The following is a 20,984-nucleotide window of genomic DNA, read 5'->3' on the forward strand; positions in this document are numbered from 1 at the left end:
GATAACAAATTTTTAAAAATATTTTTTCACTTTCATTTCAGAGAAAAAATGGCTCAAGCTTATGACTTTGCACTGGATAAAATTGGGATGGAAATTATGTCCTATCAGGTAGAGTTCAATTAAATATATACATGAGGGCTGGGAATATAGTTCACTGGTAGTGTACTTACCCAGCATGCATGAGACTCTGGGTATACACCTAAGTATGAAAATATCACAAAGATAATAACATTTTGTTTTGTTTCTTAGATTTGGGTAGATTACATCAATTTCTTAAAAGGCGTGTAAGTACTATCATAATTTTTAATATATAAACAATTGAAAAAAAACAATTGATTTAGCTATAATACAATTAATGATTTTTTTCTATCCAATTTCAGGGAAGCTGTAGGATCTTATGCAGAAAATCAGAGAATAACTGCTGTCCGAAGAGTTTATCAACGGGGTTGTGTTAATCCAATGATCAACATTGAACAACTCTGGAGAGACTACAACAAGTATGAAGAGGTAAAATAAGCCAGCGTTTACTACAAGCTGGCCATTTTAATGATTATCTATTGTAAACATAGAAAGTCCGGTTTCTAATGTCAAGTGCCTGAATATTAGTGTTACACAGTGTCTGTTGCTGCTACTGGCTTTTGTTTTGTTGCACCACAGATTAAACACTGAGATTTATGCATATGAGAAATGCCCTAACATTGAACTATACATTCCTAGACATGTTGTTTTGTATTTATTCCAATAAAAGAATTTATTTTTTTAAATAGTACTACAATAAACATTAATTTGCAAGTATCTCTGTGATATGTTGACTTCAAGTTCTTTAGATCACTACCCAAGAATTGTATAGCTGAACCATATAGTAGGTCTATATGTAGCTTTTTAAAGAAATCTATGTTGACTTTTGAATTAATTTATATTCCCATTAGTAATTGTTCCTTTTGTCCACATTGTTGCCAACATTTATTGTTTGTTTGCTTAATAGCTGATTTGATTGGATAAGATAGAATCTCATGACTTCATGTTTATAAAAATTCGTGGGCCAGGAGCTAGAAAGATACCTATCTCCACAGTTGAGAGCACTGTATACTCTTCCAGAGGATCCAGGTTCAATTCCCAGCACCCGTATTGTGGCTCACAACCATCTGTAACTCCAGTTTCAGAGAATCAGCTCTTTTATGGCCTCCATGGGCATCAGCCATGCACTGGTACACAGGCATAGCTCAGGCAAAACAATACACTTTTTCTTTTAAAGAAGAAAGTGAAACAAACTCTTGTTCAGTAAGATGGTTCAGTAGGTAGAGGCCCTTACTGCCATGCCTGCTGGCCTGAGTTCAGTACTCAACCCACTGCTGGAAGCTGTTCTCTGATCTCCAACATGTGCTATGGTATGTGCACCCACCCATGAAAAGTAAAGTAGAAGTGCTTCCTGTTAATAGGATTGTATCGCCCACTCACAATTGACAGAGTAGAATCTCATGTAGGGGAAGGAACACATGTGCCATGATGATGTGTACAGGTTCCTGGACAACTGTGTGGAGTCAGTTTTCTCCACTTTTACCTTGGTTCTAGAGATGGGACACAAGTTACCAGGTTTTTATGACAAGTGCTTTTCCTACTAAAGCATCTTGCATGCTAGTCTACTCATTCTTCCCAGGCTGCGTGTGTGGTTTGGTTTAGTATTTGTCTAGTTGCCTAGCATGCAGGACGCTATGGGTTTGGTTTGCAGAACTTTAAAGAACAAATGTTTTAAAGAAAAAAATAGTTAATAACAATATTTTTCCCCTAGGGTATTAATATTCATTTAGCTAAAAAGATGATTGAAGATCGGAGTAGAGACTACATGAATGCTAGACGTGTAGCAAAGGTATGAAATTCTAATGGGCTACTTAATTTAATATTACTGAATCATTAAAATAATTAGCAAAGCTGTTCCATTTGATATTTCAGTCATTTGGAGTCTTAATTAATGACAGCTAATTATAGCTAATTGATATCTGTGTGAGCTGATGATTTTTTTTGTTTTGTTTTATTGAGGACAGGATCTTTCTATGTAACAGTGGCTAAATAGTTCCTGGAACTCATGAAACACCAGTCTGGCCTCACACTCATAGAGATCAATTTGCCTCTGTCTCCTAAGTGCTGGAATCAAATGCCTAGCAAAATGATATAGTTAAATTGAAATAGTTATTTAAGTTATATTAAATGACAAAATATATGTTGGACTTGGAAGAAATTGTGTGTGTGTGTGTGTGTGTGTGTGTGTGTGTGTTTACTGGGCATTATCTAACTTAAGGATTCCCATATATTAGGAAATGTTTTACTACTGAGTCATATGCCCAGTATGAAAAGTTATTTTATTTGTTTGTTTGTGTTTGTGTGTTTTTGAAACAGTCTTGCTATGTAGTGCTGACTGCCCTGATACTTTATAGCCCAGGCCAGGCTTCCCTTGAATTCCTGGTGCTTTCTGTGTCCGCAGCTTCCCAAGTGTTAGAGTTCTAGGCATGAGTATGGCTAGAAATACTTTTCAGACCAGAGATTTACATAGAATTAGTGAAGTAGTTGATATTCAACCTTAATATTTGCTTATCTGAAAATTGTGTTACTCTGTAATCAGTATATTTATGAAATAACATAGCTCTCTGGGACAGATTTTATGCTGGGTAAAAATATACCTTTCTATTCATTGGGAAAATAGCCCAATAGTACAAAAACTATTAGCTTCTCCAAAGTTGTCAATGACAATGCTACCAAATGTCCACTGGTGCCATCTTACATCATACATCTTGCAGAGTGGCCCTCATACATTGCCTGCAGAGATAGTCTATGGATATTTTGTGTACCCCTTGTAAGTATCTGGTTTTGTTTTGTAATACTCTATTATGTCTTTCCTTACCTTTTGGTTTTGTTTTGTTGTTTGTGGATGTTGTTTGACTTCTGTTTCTCGAGACAGGGTCTCCTGTAGTCCAGGTTAGCCTCAAACCCACTGTGTATTTTAGGATTAACTTGAATTCTAAAATCATAGTAACAAAGTGATATTAGGGGTAAGAGAGTAAACATTTTAAACAAAGTGTTTCCAGCTGATCAAGTAACTCCCTTTATACCTGAGTTGTTCTAGGCTCATCAAAAACCTTTTAAATGTCTGTTCAGGAATACGAGACAGTAATGAAAGGTTTGGACCGAAATGCTCCTTCAGTGCCTCCTCAGAATACTCCTCAAGAAGCTCAGCAAGTAGACATGTGGAAGAAGTACATCCAGTGGGAGAAGAGCAACCCTCTTCGCACAGAGGACCAGACCCTGATAACAAAAAGAGGTAACAGGAGCCCTCGAGGGCCTCCAGCTCATGTATCGGGACTGTTTGGTCTTAGCCTCCTCGCCTCCTTCCAGCTCTGCTGCTGCTGCTCCCACTCGTGCCTGTCGCTCTGCAGGTTGTTAGCGTCCAGCTTACTATTTGACCCCATGACCTCTATTAGCTTCCTGGGTGTTAGGTCACAGGAATGTACTACCATGCCAAGATGAGGCTGGGGGTTGTTTTTTGTGTTTGTTTTCTGAATCTTGTTTTTTTTTTACTTGTGTTTTTTTTTTTTTATTCATAATCATAATAATAATAATGTGTGTGTGTGTGTGTGTGTGTGTGTGTGTGTGTGGTCAGAGGACTTTCATAATGACTGTCCTCTGTGTAGACTATGTCCTTCTTAAACATTGGAACTAATTATCACTCGTTAAAGACTGTCTGTGTCTAATGATCTAGCTGTGGTGCTTGTGATTGTGATGTTGTTAGTGCCTTTTATCTTAACTGAGGTTTGTGTGTTTGTCGTCCCTTAGTTATGTTTGCTTATGAACAGTGCCTACTTGTGCTGGGCCACCACCCTGATATCTGGTATGAAGCTGCCCAGTATCTGGAACAGTCAAGTAAGCTGCTTGCAGAAAAAGGGGTGCGTATCCCTCCTCATCCTCTTCTTTCTTTTGTAATTTGATATAGCACTAAGATTTACTGACAAAATATAACATCAATTAATAAAGTGTAAGTACGGTCTATGTTTAAACATATGCACGCATAACATTAAATGGCAGAGAGGAACTATGTGGGAGGTGGGGAGGAAAGATTAGACCAGATTGTGAGTAGAATATAAGGAAAGTAGAGGGGTATACATGAATGAAAGTGCCATAATAAAACTCATTATTTTATATGCTAAATTTATTAAAACATTTATATGTAAGAAGTATATATTGACAAATTTAAGCTTGCCAGGTGCTGGCCTGAGCCTTTAATCCCAGCCCTTGAGATGCAGAGGCATGTGGATCTCTGAGTTCAAGGGCAGCTTGCTCTAGAGTGAGTACCAGGATAATCAGGGCTACACAGAGAAACCCTGTCTCAAAAAATCAACAAAGAAAAGGAAATTTTTAAATTTATGTCAGGATAAACTTTAGTAACACTCATAAGTCCTTAGAATTAAAATATGATGGCTTTTAAAACTGTATCAAAGTGACTGTCATCTAAAGTACTTAAATAGTAAGTAATTTAAAGTATGGGGGCTGGAGTGGTAGTCTCCTGGGCTCAAGCCCTAGAAACTCCCTTTGGCCCAAACTGAGAAGCAGTCCTTGGTAGTTTTTATAATTCTTAAATGCCAATGTGTGTTTGTTTTCAGCGTGAGTACATTTTAATGTAGATACTGTCTCATTTTTACTCTTTCAACTACATTAACATTATTGAGGATGTGCTTTCTTTTCCCTTAGGATATGAACAATGCCAAATTATTCAGTGATGAAGCTGCTAATATATACGAAAGAGCCATAAGCACTTTATTAAAGAAGAACATGCTCCTTTATTTCGCATATGCAGATTATGAAGAGGTGAGAAGAGTCAAAAGATTTGGAACTATGTTTATATGTATGTGTATGAGCATGTATGTGTGTAGCCCTCAGACTCGTGGTACTTTTTAAACCGGGTAAATACTTGAATTATATCTACTGCATACAATTTTACTGCAGGACTAAAACTTTTCTCTGGTAGCATCTTTGTTTTTGTAGCCAGAGATGCTAACAAAAGCAGTTGTTAGTCCTCGGGTCACGTAAGTTTGTGTGCAGTATAGTTGCCATTGTGTGTTGTGGGGACAGGTTTCTTAAAGCTCAGATTTGCTCATTTGTGAGTATATTCACTGCTCTGCTGCTTTAGAGTCGCATGAAGTATGAGAAGGTTCACAGTATATATAACAGACTTCTGGCAATTGAGGACATTGACCCCACCTTGGTGAGTAACCTACTCTCTTTCCTACCCTCATAATCTGACTTAACATAACAAAAATTTAATTCTTACACAGCAAGAGCCATTGTCCTTATGTCTTATTAGATCATGGGACCTTCTAAGTAAGATATGCTGTGCGCTATGGCTCACACTTGTAAGCTCAGTATTGGGAAGTAGAGACAGAAGGAGCAGGAGTTCAAGGTTATCTTTGAATATATAGTTAACAGTCTACAGAGGGAATTCCAGGATCTGAACAGCCAAGGCTCCACAGAAAAGCTTTATCTTGTAAACAAAACAAAAAAGTATTAGTAATGATTATTGTATGACCTTCTGATGATAATAAAAAGAAGGAAGAAAAATCACTGCATTATACACTTTAGAATAATTTTGTCTTATGTAAAGTATGTCTCAATAAAAATTAGCATGTGTCCCTAATGCCTTCTTAAAAGTAGCTTATAATTCTACTTTGTAGTTTCTGTTTTGTTTATTAAAGTAGTTTATCTAATGAGTTTATTTTAAAAAAAAACACAACTCAGGTCTGTATGATATGTTTGTTTGTTTGTTTGTTTGTTTTTACACTTAAGATTTTATTCCCCTCCTGGTCCACCCTCTGACTGTTCCACCTGCCATACCTCCCCTCATCCCTCTCACCCTCCCCACCCCCTGCCAGACCTCTAAACTCCCTGGGGCCTCCAGGGTTAGGTGCATCTTCTGACCCAAACATCTTCAGCTGCATATGTGTTGAGGGTCCTCATATCAGCTGGTGTGTGCTGCCTGGTTGGTGATCCGGTGTCTGAGAGATCTCAGGGGTCCTGGTTAATTGAGACTGCTGGTCCTCCTATGGGGACACTCTCCTCCTCAGCTCTTCCCTAATTCAATCAGCAGCTTCTGTTGACTGGTTGGATACAAATATCTGCCTCTGACTCTTTCAGCTTCTTGTTGGGTCTTTTGGAGGGCAGTCATGATATGTCCCTTTTTGTGAGCACTCCATAGCCTCAGTAATGGTGTCAAACCTTGGCGCCTCCCCTTGAGCCTGATCCCCTTTTGGGCCTGTCCCTGGGCCATCTTTTCCTCAGGCTCTTCTCCATGTCTATTCTTGCAGTTCTTTCAGACAGGAACAATTATGAGTCAGAGTTTTGACTGTGGGACAGCAACCCCATTCCTCACTTGGTGCCGTCTTTCTGCTGGGTGGGCTCTACAAGTTCGCTCTCCCCACTGTAGGGCATTTCATCATGACCCTTTGAGTCATGAGGGTCTCTCATCTCCCAGGTCTCTGGTACATTCTGGAGGGTCCTCCCAACCTCCTACCTCCCGAGGTTGCCTGTTATCATTCTTTCTGCTGGGCCTCAGGGCTTCAGTCTTTTCTCCTCACCCGATACCAAATCATGTTCCACTCTGCCCCGACCCGTCCCCTTTTCCTTACAGGTCCCTCCCTCTCCACTTATGGTACTTTCTTATATGAGAAACGTTAGCATAGTGTCTTGGCACTAGATACTGTGAGGAGCATATTCTGCCTAATTTGTAGAATACAAATATTTTATTTTCTTATAGGTATATATCCAATATATGAAATTTGCAAGGAGAGCAGAAGGTATCAAATCTGGAAGAATGATATTTAAAAAAGCAAGAGAGGATGCCAGAACCCGCCATCACGTCTATGTGACTGCAGCACTCATGGAGTATTACTGCAGTAAGGTAAGCACTGACATGCTTACATAAAGATGAGCTCATTAATCCCAGCACTCTAGGCAAAGGAAGGCATAGTTTAGTGACTTTTATGTCAGCAGATTTACATAATAAATACCCTTACCCTCCCCCTCTACAAAAGTCCTACTTTGTAAGGAAAATCTTAAGCTTATCAGCATAAAATTACATTGAACATTATTCAACTCAATTGCTTGCTTATTTGTGCCTTATTAAACTCCACATTTAATTTTTTTCTTTTAATTGATTGAATGGTTATCTACTTTAGATAATTGAGCCAAGGGCCTCCTGCATCCTATATAAGCTCTTAAAATTTTTTCAGGGGAGTTGGGTACAGTGTTCAGGGATTGAAACTTGATAAGCAAATGTTCTACCACTGACTGACCAATTCCAGTTCACCCTTTGGTTGTTTCTGTGCATTCATTGGATTTTGTTTTATTTTGAAGTACGTATCACTAAGTATCTCAGGCTGGTCTCAAACTCTTGATCTTCCAGCTGTTAGTACCCCAGTACTAGGATTACAGGTAGTGCACTATCACAAGCAACTGTGGTAAATGTCTTAGACAAGATGCCAACATTGGCTACTTGACTGTTTTACAACCTAGGCAAGTGCTCTACCACCAAGATAGATGCCCAGTTCTTTTCTCATTTTAAAGGGACAGGTTCTTATTTCATTCCCTAGACTGGCCCTGGAGTATAAGTATAAAACCCGTGTTCTGAACTTAACCCCTGGTTTTTATTTAGTGCACTCATTTTAATTCTTCTGTGCTTTGTCATATTTAAAGGTTGTAAGAATATTTCTTGTTATTGTTTTTTTATTTGTTTGGTTTTTCTTTTGAAAAAGTGTCCTTATGTTATCTAAGATGACCTTGAATTTGTGGCAGTTCTCCTGCCTGGAAGTCTCTACTACTGAGATTATAGGTGTGTACCACCATGCCTGTTAGATTGGAGTTTAAATATTCTTTTGCATACATTGCCTGGCATTTCATGGAAACCAGTAAACCATCTTTTCTTCTAGGACAAATCTGTTGCCTTTAAGATTTTTGAATTGGGACTAAAGAAATATGGAGACATTCCAGAATATGTTTTGGCTTATATTGACTATCTCTCTCACCTCAATGGTAAGTTGATTCTAGAATATGCCATAGTTTTGTGTGTGTGTGTGTGTGTGTGTGTGTGTGTGTGTGTGTGTGTGTGTGTATAAGAGTCACTTATTGGTGGTTTGCATGTATGTTATGACTGTGGACTCATGTTTCTGTTGCCCTCGGAGGCCAGAAGAAAATATCGGATCTTTGAGAACCGAAGTTACAGTCAGCTGTCAGCTGCCATGCAGGTGCTGGGAACCAAACCCAGGTCCTTAGCTCCTGAGCTGTCTCTTCAGCTCCTGCCATAGTTTCTTAACGTTAAACAATCTGAAATTATGTTTGGGTTTGGTGGCTTTCTTTTTTTTAAGTTTTATAATTCCATCATCCACCAGAAACAGCTACTGGACAGGCACCCAGGAAATAGTGGCCTATCATCCATGAATTCAGTATTTTTGTTCTTAGACAGGGTCTTACTATATAGTCCTGGCTGGACTAATACTTGCTATGTAGACCAGTTCGGCTTTGAACTCACAGAAACCTACCTGCCTGCATGTTTGTTACCATGCCCAGTGCTAGCACTGAGCTCAGCGTCTTGTGCATGCTAGGCAAGTATATTAGTCAAGGTTCTCTAGAGGAGCAGAACTTATAGAATGTATGTGTTTATGTGTGTGTGTAGGATTTATTAGAATGATTTACAGACTGTGGTCCACCTACTCCAACAATGGCTGTCTACCAAGGGATGTCCAAGAATCCAGTACTCCTTAAGTTCCTGAGGCTGGGTCTCTCAGCTGGGCTTCAGTAGACTGCTAGAATCCTGAAGAAGTAGGCTCTAATGCCAGTGAGGAATGGGCTATCCAGTAAAGTGAGAACAGGCTGACAAAAACCAAAGGCTTCCTCCATGTCCCTTATATATTCACCATAAAGTCTAGTCCAGATTAAAGATCTAAAGGTCCTACCTCAACAGCTCTGGGTTAAAAGAAAGAAAATTCTCACAGGTGTACCCAGCCACTTGGGTTTTAGTTAATTCCAGACATAGTCAAGGTAACAACCCAGAAAAGTTGCACCAAGCATTCTACCAACTAAGCTATCCCCAGCCCTAGCAACCAGGTACTTATGCTCCCTGAATAATGGTAGACTGTAATGAACTCTCCAGAGTGACTTGGAATCAGGAAAGTGCTCCCACAATTAGGAGACAGAGTTGTCTGTTTTCTGTTCTGGCAGCTCTGTTCAACTCACCTCTTGTCTTCTAAGGGTAAGCAGATATTGAAAACCTCTCCAGCTAATAAAGCAGCTTGGTAATAATTTTGCCCGGTAGATGGGAAGTATGGAGCACAGTGGTACAAAACGTCTGTGACAACCAACCCAAAGCCACTTGTGAGGTTATGGGGTGAAGTTTCAAAAGAAACATGTTCATTGACAGCTTTATTTCCCACTCTATTGGATTAATAGTAATATAACCATTCTTTATGCTAAATAATTACCCATTCATGTGTGTCTCTATAAAACGATTATAACTATTGATAGTTCAGGATATATAAATTTGGGGGGTACTAGGGGAGCTGGAGAAACAACTCAGCAGTTAAGAGCACTTGTTGCTCTTGCAAAGGACATGCGTTTGATTCTCAGCAACCATGTGGTAGCTTGTAGGTATCCATGACTCCAGTTCTAAGGGACCCAAAAGGCATGGACATGGGACATATACATTTCTTAGACAAAAATAAGTCTAAAAAATAAAAGAAAATAATCTTGTATGAAAGTTGTTTTAAGAAAACTTGTATTTACTTGTACAAGAGATTAGGTGTGTAAACTTAGAACTATAGTTTTCCCACTGGCAACAAGGTTATAATACCCTTCATAATGCATTTAATTTCTATATGGAGAACGTGAAGCACTGATTGTGTGTAACAGTGGAGATGAGTGTGAAAGATGCTGAACATGTCGGCGGGGCATGGAGATGACAGCCAGACTCCAGAGGCGTTCTGAGGCTGTGCAGTCTCTAGACTGTCGCTTACTGAGCAATGAGCAAGCTCGACCGGTGATGCCAGATTCCAGAGACCTCGTTCTAACAAAAGTAAATTAAGTTTACCCTCTCAGTATAGCTAGCAGGGCTTTAAATGACATTCTACTGCATTCCACTCTGTGGCTGTGCTATCCTAAGGATTCACAGAAAGCATGTGACTTGGGCCTTGAAGGTGAACAATAGTTAGCCAGATAAAGAGGAAGGAAAGGGTCTTTTTAGCCAGAGAACTTGGTGAGCATTGAGCAGGGAGGAAGCTGTGTAGGATAATAAAAGGGGTGTTTACAGCAAAGCTGTGCTAAAGCAACGATAAAATGTAATATTTAGTAACATTTTTAAAATATGAGGCTGGAAAGATGGCTCAGCAGGTGAGAACATTGGCTGCTCTTCTAAAGGACCCAGACTTGAGTCTCAGCACCCACATCATAGCTCACAACTCTAGTTTCAGGGGACCCAGCACCCTTTTCTGGCCTCCACAGGGATTTAATGCAAGTGGTGCACAGACAAATGCAGGAGAAACGCTCATACACAACATAAAAATAAGTTAAATTAAAATTTAAAAATATACCAAGTCACTTAATGTAGTACATCTGACTTGATGCTGTCTTCTTTGGCTAAATTAATTTAATCTCTTGTGAGTTTATTTTGCATATGCACAGACAGTAAATTGAATGTCTGTGCTGTGCTCGTTTCGGCAGCACATATACTAAAATTGAATGTCTGTGCTAATAAAATAAAAACCAGTCATGATGAAGGATTTTAACAAAATTTATTGTGGTATAATTTAGATATCATGAATGTATTCATTTTAACTGATCAGTTTAATTATAAATTTATTGCTAGATTCTTAAGTTCTTTTAAAAGATTCCTTGGAAACAACTCCTGCTTTCACTTACAAATGAACTCCTAATACTTATAATTTAATCCAGATAGTATTTCTCATTATTTTTGAAAGGCAAAATAGGACATCTGGTCCTCACTGCAGTGTGCACTACACTATGTACAAACCAGGTCTCCGTTCAAACCAGGTTTTCAAACCACTTCAAGATTTGGCTTCTGGTAACAGCTTTTGTTACTCAACAATGAGCCAAAACAGTCTAGGTGAGGAGTGTTTGGTGTTTGTTTGTTTGTCTGAAACAGGGGTCTGTGTATCTCTGGCTAGCCTGAACTCAGGATGTAGACGAGGCTGACCTAGGACTCACAGAGATGTGTCTCTGCTCCCTGAGTTGTGGGATTAAATAAAGGCTTGTTCCCATAGTCTGGCAAACTCAGTGATTTTTGAACCTGCAAATTTTTTTTATCTGTAAAAAGCATTTATGACAAGCTATTTTTCTGCATTAGATTTTTTGTAAGGATTAACTGAAATAAACCTTGGGGTTTTGTTCTGTTTTGCACTTATAAGATAATTGTTGAACTGTAAAACTTTCTCTGATTTAACATTTAAACTTTTTAAAACACCCTAGAGGACAATAATACTCGAGTTCTGTTTGAAAGAGTTTTAACATCTGGAAGCCTTCCTCCTGAGAAGTCTGGGTAAGTCATGTGAAATGTCTGAACTCAGATGTGTGAGATTGTGCTTGAGCGTGAATTTCAGAGCAACTTCTTTTCTCATTTTACCAGCTTGCAATATTTTCATACTTGCTTAAGCTTACGTATTTATATGATAAGAATTATTTTGAGATACCTTTTAAATTTATTAAATAATTTGCTTTATCTTTCTACTTGGATATTTCTAGAACTCAATATATTAGCATTCTGAAATTTATCTCCCTGGTGGGATGCAGAGACTTTTACACTGAAAGCTGGCTTTCTGTTGTGTCCCCACCCTACCATATGGCTTCCACTGCGAGAGAATGGAACAGTGCAGTGGTGTGGCCAGCATAGTCAGGCTTTCCTCTTGCTTCAGTTCTAGGCTCAGCCACCTGGACAGTCAGACGTTCTATCTAATCCTCCACGGCTCACTGGTTCACAGACATGTCTACCAGTGTTGGGGTTCTGCAGTACCCTGTTCCTGGTACTTTATTGGTACCCAGGATCTTATCTGAGAACATTAAAATAGCAGTTTGTACAGCCAAGCGTTGGAGGCACACACCTTTAATCCCAGTCTAGAGGCAGAGGCAGTCGGATCTCTGAGTTCAAGGCCAGCCTGGTGCACAGAGTGAGTTCCAGGAACAGCAAGGACAGAGAAATCCTGTCTCAGAAAAAAACAGAGCAAGTCATTGTATTATCCTATTTTTTCTGTTATTTGGAAATCCTTATTTTAAAACAAAAATTCATGACTAAGTATTGGTTTTATTTACTTTCTTACAGAGAAATCTGGGCTCGATTTCTAGCTTTTGAAAGTAATATTGGTGATTTAGCTAGTATACTCAAAGTGGAGAAAAGACGGTTTACAGCATTCAGAGAAGAGTATGAAGGCAAAGAAACAGCTTTATTGGTCGACAGATATAAGTTTATGGATTTATACCCTTGTTCTGCAAGTGAACTCAAAGCATTGGGCTATAAGGTATGTATTCATAGCACCAGAGCTCCTGTGGTGTCTCTACTTCCCTACGGTTTTAAGAGTCCATGGACAATTTTCATTCTAAGGTCAATCCTTTCTGTTTCTAATAAGACAAAGAAAAAAAGTTTTACTGATTTTGTTGTTGCTTATGGATATCAAAAGTAACAAAAAATGAAAATTAAACATTTGAGAGTGAATAAATGCTTTCATTATGTGCCTGGAAATGTCAGTGCCTTGTGTCTGACAGATGATGGAGAAAAGTCTTAATGTAATCCTTGATGTAATTATTTTAAAATAATTCTTATCAACTGATGAATATTTTTTGATAGAACTTCAACTAAACATATTTACTGTTATATATTTTGTCAAGATATCAAGAAAGGACATAGTCAGGCATGGTGGTGCACACACACCTGTAAACTTTGGATTTACAACCTGGAAGGCAGGAGGTTTGCAAAGCCAGCTATGCTCTACATACAAAGCGAAACCCATGTTCTTGGGAGCTCCGCACTTCCTACAGCAGCCCACAGGAGAACTGGCCTCTCTAAGAGTGGTGCTCATCTATGTAGATGCCTGACTCATAAGGAAACCAATTTAGTCTCTGAACTAATGTTCTTAAAGCCTCGGAAATAGCCTTTGTACAAAAATCATTCGCCTATTGTTTCTTGGCCTTTCTGTTCCACTGACTTGAGCAAAGTCAATGTGGAAACCCACGTGGAGCTCTGTGCACATGAGTGTTGAGTTGGTCCCTTTTAACTACTGGCAGTGGGACATTCTTCTCCTCACTGCCCTCTTTTGGCCTGAGTCTCACTCTCTGTCTGAACCAGACTAGAAAACTTTGAAAAGAATTATATGTAATTAGTTCTAGTCCTTTTCTTTGATGGATGTTCCAAGTGTGTACCAGCCCCATAATTAATTCTGTTTTGAAAGGATTCCTAATAATCCATATTCTACTGTTTAAAAAAGAACAGTTTTTACCTCTGCTTTTTTTTTTTTCAGTGAAAAATTAGACATATTAAGAATTATTAGGAAAGACCATTTTTTTTCTAGGATAAAAATGGTTTAAAAGAGTTTAATGAAAATAAAGAGAGCCAGCCGCCAAGATGGTTTAGTAGGTAAAGGAGCTTGCCACCAAGCCTGGTGACTTGAGTTCAATCCCTGGAACCCACATGATAGAGAGAACCAACTCCCACCATCTTAAACTTTTGACAAGCACATGTGCACATGTGCATAGTATACACATAATTTTTAAAAAGACTTGAAAAGACAAATCACTGCTAGACTTGATGGTAAACCCTTGTAATCACAGTATTCCTGAGACACAGGCAGGTGTGTCCCTTAATTTTTCTAAATTCAAGGCCAGCCTGCCATAGCTAAATATATAGTGTGCCTCTATCTTGGAGAGAGGGTGGGGGTGACTATTTTCTAACTAGAGTTCCTTTTTAATGGGTTACCAGGCTGTGCTTCCATGTCCACTTTGTATTTGGGGAGAACTAGAGCACGCTGCTATGTGGTAGTCGGTGGCATAGGAAGTCGTACACCACAGCCAACAGTTTCTATACATACTCAGACTTACCCACATGAGCGCAGTGTCACCAACTGTGCGAGCAGATTTGGAGGGCTGAATGGGTAGGACCTGTTAACAGGTGACTTTGACATAACTTGGAGGGCCCTTCTGGTTTGAAAGGAGAGGGTGGGCACCCAATGCTCTCTCTACCTCCTGTTAGTTATGTGATCTTTAAGCTTCAGTCCATGCTAGGAATGCTACTGATAGCCTCAAAGAGTGAATACAGTCTGGCTAAAAAAGCTTGACAAGTAGAACTTTTCTTTTCTCCTGTACATTAGAAGGAAGTTCATGGCATTAGTAAAATGCTGTTAGCCAGTACAGGTGCTGATAATCCCTAGCTTGGCTTTCAAGAAGCAAGATTTCACTTAACCCAGGCTCTTCACTTAAACTGAGATGTTAATTCCAGTGGAAGAGAAGTATCAAAAATTCAGAGCTTTATCTCAGCTGGTGACACACACCTTTAATCCCAGCTCTCAGGAGGCAGAGGAGGCTGGTCTCTGTGAGTTTGAGTCCCAGAACAGCTAGGGCTACGCAATGAGGCCCTGTCTCAAGCAAACAAGTCTAAATCCTGACTTTTCCTTCACATCACCCCAATCTCTTCTTGGTGCCATTCTTACAACTCTTTCCACAAAGTCTCATACCTGTCCTGCAATGATCCTACCTGGAGACAGTCTAGTGACTCTTAGCTTGGGTTGAGGTAAAATTTTTAAATGCAACCTTCAAAACAAATGGCTTTCCTTGTTGAATGTTGAACAATCTTTATCTTCATGAGATTTCCTGCTTCTCCTTCTCCATCCTTCTTGTGCTTATAGCCCAATTACTCTTACTGTATCTTCAAGATTGTGGAACTGCACAGTGGTCTGTAAGATCCTTTTCAGGTTTAGGATTCTTCTGTTCTGCATTTTCAGGATGTCTCCCGTGCTAAGCTAGCTGCTATAATTCCAGACCCAGTCGTAGCTCCTTCCATAGTGCCTGTTCTGAAAGATGAAGTGGATAGAAAACCTGAGTACCCTAAGCCAGACACTCAGCAGATGATTCCATTTCAGCCACGACATTTAGCACGTAAGACCCAGAACTGAGACGTTTGTTTGATTTCAATCCAGGGTGTGGGAGGGAAGTAACCTGGCCTTTTCCACTGTAAGTCGCTCTTAGACTTGGGGTCACAGTGAGGGATAAGTAACTTGGCAGTGAGTGATCTTTGAACTAGATACTCTAAGAATGTTTAAAAAAAAAACCAAACCCCTGAGTACTGCAGACTCGCGCGGCCATTTTTATACATGCTGCAAGGTACAGCTTACTCAGCCAACTGGACCCTCACTGCAGCACCACAGCCGGGACCACAGTTGTGAGGGTTTAGGAGTCCCTCTTGGAACAAGACCCTTTGATTAAATGTGCTATTGAACAAGTGACTTTAAACAGGATTGCTCAACACTGTAACCGAAAAATAGTTGACAAAAACATCTTCTAGTTCAGCCCTGGCTTGCTTTACACGAAGCCACTTGTCTGATTCCCAGTGACCTAAAACTGACACTGCATTTCCTGTCTGTCCCATTTCATCTGGTCACTTGGTTAAAGCAACCCTTTATAAGTGTTCAGAAGAAAGCAGCAGGGACACAGACAGTTGTATGCAGGTCACTTGACTTCAGCTTTCTCACTTAGAAACTGCCGTGTGTTTCATGCCTGCTTTCTCCTCAGCTCCAGGCTTACACCCAGTCCCTGGTGGGGTGTTTCCAGTGCCTCCTGCCGCTGTTGTTTTAATGAAACTGCTCCCTCCTCCAATCTGCTTCCAGGTTTGTTCATTGTTCATACTGGTTCTGTGGAGGCTGGAGAGATGGTTCAATGGTTAAGAGCACTGACTTCTCTTCCAGAGGTCCTGAGTTCAAGTCCTAGCAACCACATGGTGGCTCCCAACCATCTGTAATGGGATCTGATGCCCATTCTGGTGTGTCTGAAGACGGCTACAGTGTACTTATATATATTAAATAAATAAATCTAAAAAAAAAAAAAAAAAAACCATACTGGTTCTGTGGGTCACACCAAGTATGGGCCTTTATTTTCTTGTATAATGGGAGGTACAAAATAGATAACTTGTCAGATAACAGAGATTAAATTTATTCATGTTGTGACAGGGTCCTTTTGTACAAGTGGATGAACTGATGGAAATCTTCCGAAGATGCAAGATACCAAACAGTAAGTAACAGAGGCTCCATTTTTATTGCGGAATCCACATTGTTTCCCAGAGAGGAAGGATTATTCTCTTCACTGAGGTCTCTAAAGCCAACTCTTCAGTCTATAGACACCCTGGAGTGAGCTGAGCCTTCTGTAGTGTGGGCATACTCTGGTAACACATAATCAGAATCCTGGCACGTGTGAAACACTGTTCTGTCTTAGCATTTTCTTGGGTTTAATAGCAGCTTGTATTTAGTAGCAGTAACACCATTCCATGCTTGCTGAGAGGCTATGGCGTGGGCAGAGCCATCTATAGTAGCGTCTTTGTAAGGTCTGTTCTCTTTGTTCCATCCCTATAGCTGTTGAGGAAGCTGTGAGGATCATCACTGGTGGGGCCCCAGAGCTGGCTGTGGAAGGCAATGGCCCAGTGGAAAGTAGTGCTGTCCTGACTAAGGCTGTCAAAAGGCCCAATGAGGATTCGGATGAAGATGAAGAAAAGGGGGCCGTAGTCCCCCCTGTTCATGACATTTACAGAGCACGGCAGCAGAAACGAATACGATGAGACAGCTTAAAACCTGCCTGCCTCTGAGAGAGAAACTCTTACCCAGGATTCCTTTTTTGCCTCTTAAGTCATATGTTTTAAAGAGACAACACTTTGTTACAAGGTTTCGGAAACAAAGTTGTAATGTCATTGGTGCCTCTGCCATGGTTCTTGAGGAAAAACAAGCCTGTGTGGATTGAGTGTGGAGCAGACCCTCCTCTAAGCAAGACCAGGTCTGGATAAGGTGCGGGGTGACAGCACCACAGCCTTTCCTTTGCAAGGGGGTCTTGTATGTGCCACTTGAAGATTTCTAAGGTTTCCACAGTTTTATTTTAAAAACTGGATGGCTTATGATTGTAAAACATTTTCACATTTTCTGAAAAACATTTGTTCTCAGTTTGCTTCTGTAGTCCTGCCTTACTGATTGTTTTTATTTATGGCAGAATGTACGGCGACTGTTTTGTAGTTATCAATTTTTAAAAGAGTCCTTTGAAAAAAAATAAAAGGACCTCAAAATCATGCCTTCTCCTGTTTCTTTGTGTATGTGGGGAAGGGGCATCCACACACAGAGGCCAGCAGAATACGCCAGGTGACTTCCTCTATAATTCTCTTATTCCCTTGAAGCTGTTTCTCACTGAACCTTTTCTGGCCAGAGAATTCCTAGGTCTGCCTGTTTGCCCCTCGTGCTGAGGTTGCAGGCAAGCATGGTCAAGCCTAGCGTTTATGTAGCTGCTGAGGATTCATACTCAGATCCTCAAGCTTTTATCCACTGGGCATCTCTCTTCAGATTTTATTACCATAGCTACAGATATTCATTGACTCACCTAGTACCATTTACATTGTGCTAACAGAACATGAGAAATCCTATCCTGTGTACATTGTTATATATCCTTTCCTGTTTTGCTTTTGGAGTGTGTGTGTGTGTGTGTGTGTGTGTGTGTGTGTGTGTGTGTGTGTGCGCGCGCGCGCGTGTGTTTGGTTTTTTGTTTTGGTATTTATAGGAAACATTTTTTTAAAAGAATTATTTAACAAACTGTCTCTATCTTTAGACACACCAGAAGAGGGCATCAGATCCCACTACAGATGGTTGTAAGCCTCATGAGGTTGCTGGGAACTGAACTCAGGTCCTCTGGAAGAGCAGCCAGTGCTCTTAACCATTGAGCCATCTCTCCAGCCCTCCTGCACACCTTTAATCCTTCTGGATAGGATTCTTATATACAGTTTTGTACATAAGAATCTTAACTGCTTTGCTCTTAACCACTAAGCCACCTCTGAAGCCCCTAGGAAATATTTTTAAGAGGCAAATTAGGGGCTGAGACTGAAGTTTAGTGAGTTGAGGGCTTCCCTAGGATTACTTGTCTGTCATCATATCCTTTAGAGGTGGAGGCAGGAGGGTCAAGATTTGATTTGTATTTGATTCATGGTTACCCTGGGATGAAGGGGAAGGAATGGCGAGAACATAGACTTGCATGAGCAGTCTGAGCTAACAGAGATAGCCTTTCTCACAAGACAGAACAGAAAAGGGGGAAAATAAGCATATTAAATGCACATTATAAAAATGGGAATGCCATTTTCCCAATCTGAAGGAAATTGAAATTTTCTTACTTAAAACTTATGTATGCATGCCACAGAAGATGTCGGATTCCTTGGAACTGGAGTCACAGGTGATGCTGGGAACTGAAATTGGTTCTCTGTAAAAGCAGCTAGTGCTCTTAGCCACTGAGCTCTCTCACCAGCCCCTATTTTTTTAGTGATTCATTTTTATGTGTGTGTGTGTGTGCATGTGTGTTGAAGGCTGAAGGGCCCTTACAAGATGGCGCTGGTTTCAGGTGCCATGAATCAGCTAAAGTGTGGTAAACAACCACTGGGCACATGTGCAAAGAGTGGTGCGAGCCAAGTCACCGCCCATCCCGGGGCGTCACGATCAGACCACTAGTGGGCAGCCAATCACACAGCGACACGCCACCCTTGTGGGTATAAATTAGGGTGCCTTTTCCTGCCCCGGGTCTTCCTCTTCAAGATGCAATAAAGGTTTTGCTGCAGAAGGATCCTGGTGTTCCGCGTGCGTTCTTGCTGGCGAGACGGTAGCACGGGGCATTTGGTGCCTATTCCTACATGTTATGAAGGGTCTTTACCCAATGACAGCCTAGGCCTGGTAATAGGGTACATTCGAATGGCCAGAAAGGGGGTCATTGTTCTCCCCGCAGTGATAGATCATGGACACTCAGGAGAGCTCCAGGTTTTATGTTCTAGCCCTCGGAGTGTATCCTCCTTTTCTGAAGGTGATATAGTTGCTTAGTTACTAATTTACCAAACTTACAGAAGCATCCCAAGATATAAGCAGATGCCACTGCTGCCTATTTAATTGCTCGATTCAACAAGGCTCTGCCCTCAGTACCAAGAACAACTGTTTCTATGGCTCTCTTTAAATCTTGATGACCATGGTCAAACTGCAGCCGAGTGTCACTGCTCAGAGCCAAGTACCCCAAAAGAGATCGTAAAATGGAAGGATGTACTGACTGGTCAATGGAAAGGCCCGGATATTATATTAATAAGATCCAGGGGAGCTATTTGTGTTTTTCCACAGGAAGAAGATAATCCATTCTGGGTGCCTGAACACCTTACGAGGAAGATCCTTGTAACGGAGGACGCCAAGCCTCAAGATGATTCTACTGATGATCCTATCCTGGCAAGGCTGATGCTAATCATTTTAATCAGTGGCTCCTTTGTGGTATTAATGGAAGCTGCACTGACCTTTCCCCTATGTTCATGATTCGAGGAGGATATAGTGAGAAGGGCCAATTGAGTTTTGATTGGAAGGGTGGTGTTGCTGCAGGAATACAAGCCGGTAAAAATTCAGGAAGTTTTGCTTGGCAACATCCAATATAAAATATACAACCAATAAGAGAACAAATTACTCAGCAACACCTGTGTGTGTGTGGCCCCCATTTATATGGATAGTAAGTAATATTAGCATGACACAAGGCCAAGAAAGATTAGACTGCTCCCCGAACAATTGTTTTATACCTTATGCTGGGATGTGTCCATGAATCCTTTTGCCTTAGATACTCGCATGCTCCGCTTTGTTCCTGTTCCGGTGGATGCCCCCAGTAGCTTAAGTTTGTTTAGGGAAAGGAGAGATTTCTCGATTTCTGCCATCATTGTCCGCTTGATTGTCACAGCTGCGGTGGCTGTCTTGGTTACAGCCTCGGCTCTTGAACTCTCAACATCAGTACAAACGGTGCAAACTATCAATGAGCTTTAACAGGCACAGCCCTAAATCAATTGTCAGCCGCAGTGGCAGATGCTGTTGATTTTCATACCTCTGCTAGTGCCCAGTTAAAGGGCGGATTAATGATTGTTAACTAACGCTTCGGCCTAGTAGAGGAAAGATTAGATTTTCTCTTTCAGTTGGCCCAATTGGGATGTGAGAGAAAATTGGGGGCGCTTTGCATTACCAGCGTACAATATGAAAATTTTACCCAAGCAGCTAATCTGTCTAGATTGTACCTTGCAGGAAATTGGTCAGCAGGATTTGACGAGACTCTCAAGTCTTTGAGGGCAGCAGTGTTGGCTATCAACTCAACACGAGTGGACCTGTCTTTGACAGAAGGCCTCTCCACCTAGATCTCTTCGATTTTCTCCTATTTTAAGGAATGGGTGGGGGTGGGGTTTTTGTGCAATATTTTGCTGTGGGTTGGTGTTCCTGCTGTGGTTGGTGTTCCTGCTGTGGTTGGTTTGCAGACTCCAGTCTCAACAGAAACGTGACAAGGTTGTTATCACTCAAGCACTTGTGGCCATTGAACAAGGGACCTCCCCTAAAATTTGGTTATCTATGCTTAAGAATTAGTTGGCTTCTGAGTTCTCTGCTCTTGCACCCCACGGATTTATGGATCCATTGCACTGGGACAAAAGAGACTCAGCGGTCATTGATCAGCCCTTGCACATCGCTGAGGTTTCCTCATTGCACGCGATAGGGTGATCATGACTTCCCCACTAATTCATTTTTTGGCTGGCCTCTTTTGTAGAGTTTGCCCTAGGCCATTTAGCAGTTGTTGTCGCACAGCACTGTGGTATCTAGAGACGGGCAACTTTCCTCATGCACAGACCAATCTAAGACACGGGGCCCAGTGGCGATAGGGTCACCCTATGA

General features: G+C 40.8%; 1 protein-coding gene across 2 annotated transcripts in view; it reads left to right on the plus strand.

Annotated features, from left to right (window-relative positions):
- The window catches only part of CSTF3 (cleavage stimulation factor subunit 3), a 68,182-nt gene extending 50,879 nt beyond the window's left edge, over nt 1-17,303 (plus strand). Inside the window, exons 6-21 of one of the 2 annotated variants that reach the window (XM_080930994.1) lie at nt 42-108; nt 250-284; nt 381-507; nt 1,790-1,867; nt 3,151-3,313; nt 3,826-3,935; nt 4,738-4,854; nt 5,177-5,251; nt 6,797-6,940; nt 7,968-8,070; nt 11,515-11,584; nt 12,362-12,557; nt 15,030-15,183; nt 15,817-15,911; nt 16,251-16,311; nt 16,650-17,303. In XM_080930994.1, the coding sequence (XP_080787120.1) occupies nt 42-108; nt 250-284; nt 381-507; nt 1,790-1,867; nt 3,151-3,313; nt 3,826-3,935; nt 4,738-4,854; nt 5,177-5,251; nt 6,797-6,940; nt 7,968-8,070; nt 11,515-11,584; nt 12,362-12,557; nt 15,030-15,183; nt 15,817-15,911; nt 16,251-16,311; nt 16,650-16,852 (1,798 nt within the window). In that variant the 3' untranslated portion in view covers nt 16,853-17,303. The remainder of the gene's footprint in view (nt 1-41; nt 109-249; nt 285-380; nt 508-1,789; nt 1,868-3,150; nt 3,314-3,825; nt 3,936-4,737; nt 4,855-5,176; nt 5,252-6,796; nt 6,941-7,967; nt 8,071-11,514; nt 11,585-12,361; nt 12,558-15,029; nt 15,184-15,816; nt 15,912-16,250; nt 16,312-16,649) is intronic. The other variant, XM_080930995.1, reaches the window with a different exon arrangement.
- The last annotated feature ends 3,681 nt before the right edge of the window (nt 17,304-20,984 follow it).

Source organism: Micromys minutus (genome assembly GCF_963924665.1).
Source record: "Micromys minutus genome assembly, chromosome: 17".
Taxonomy (NCBI): Eukaryota; Metazoa; Chordata; class Mammalia; order Rodentia; family Muridae; genus Micromys; species Micromys minutus.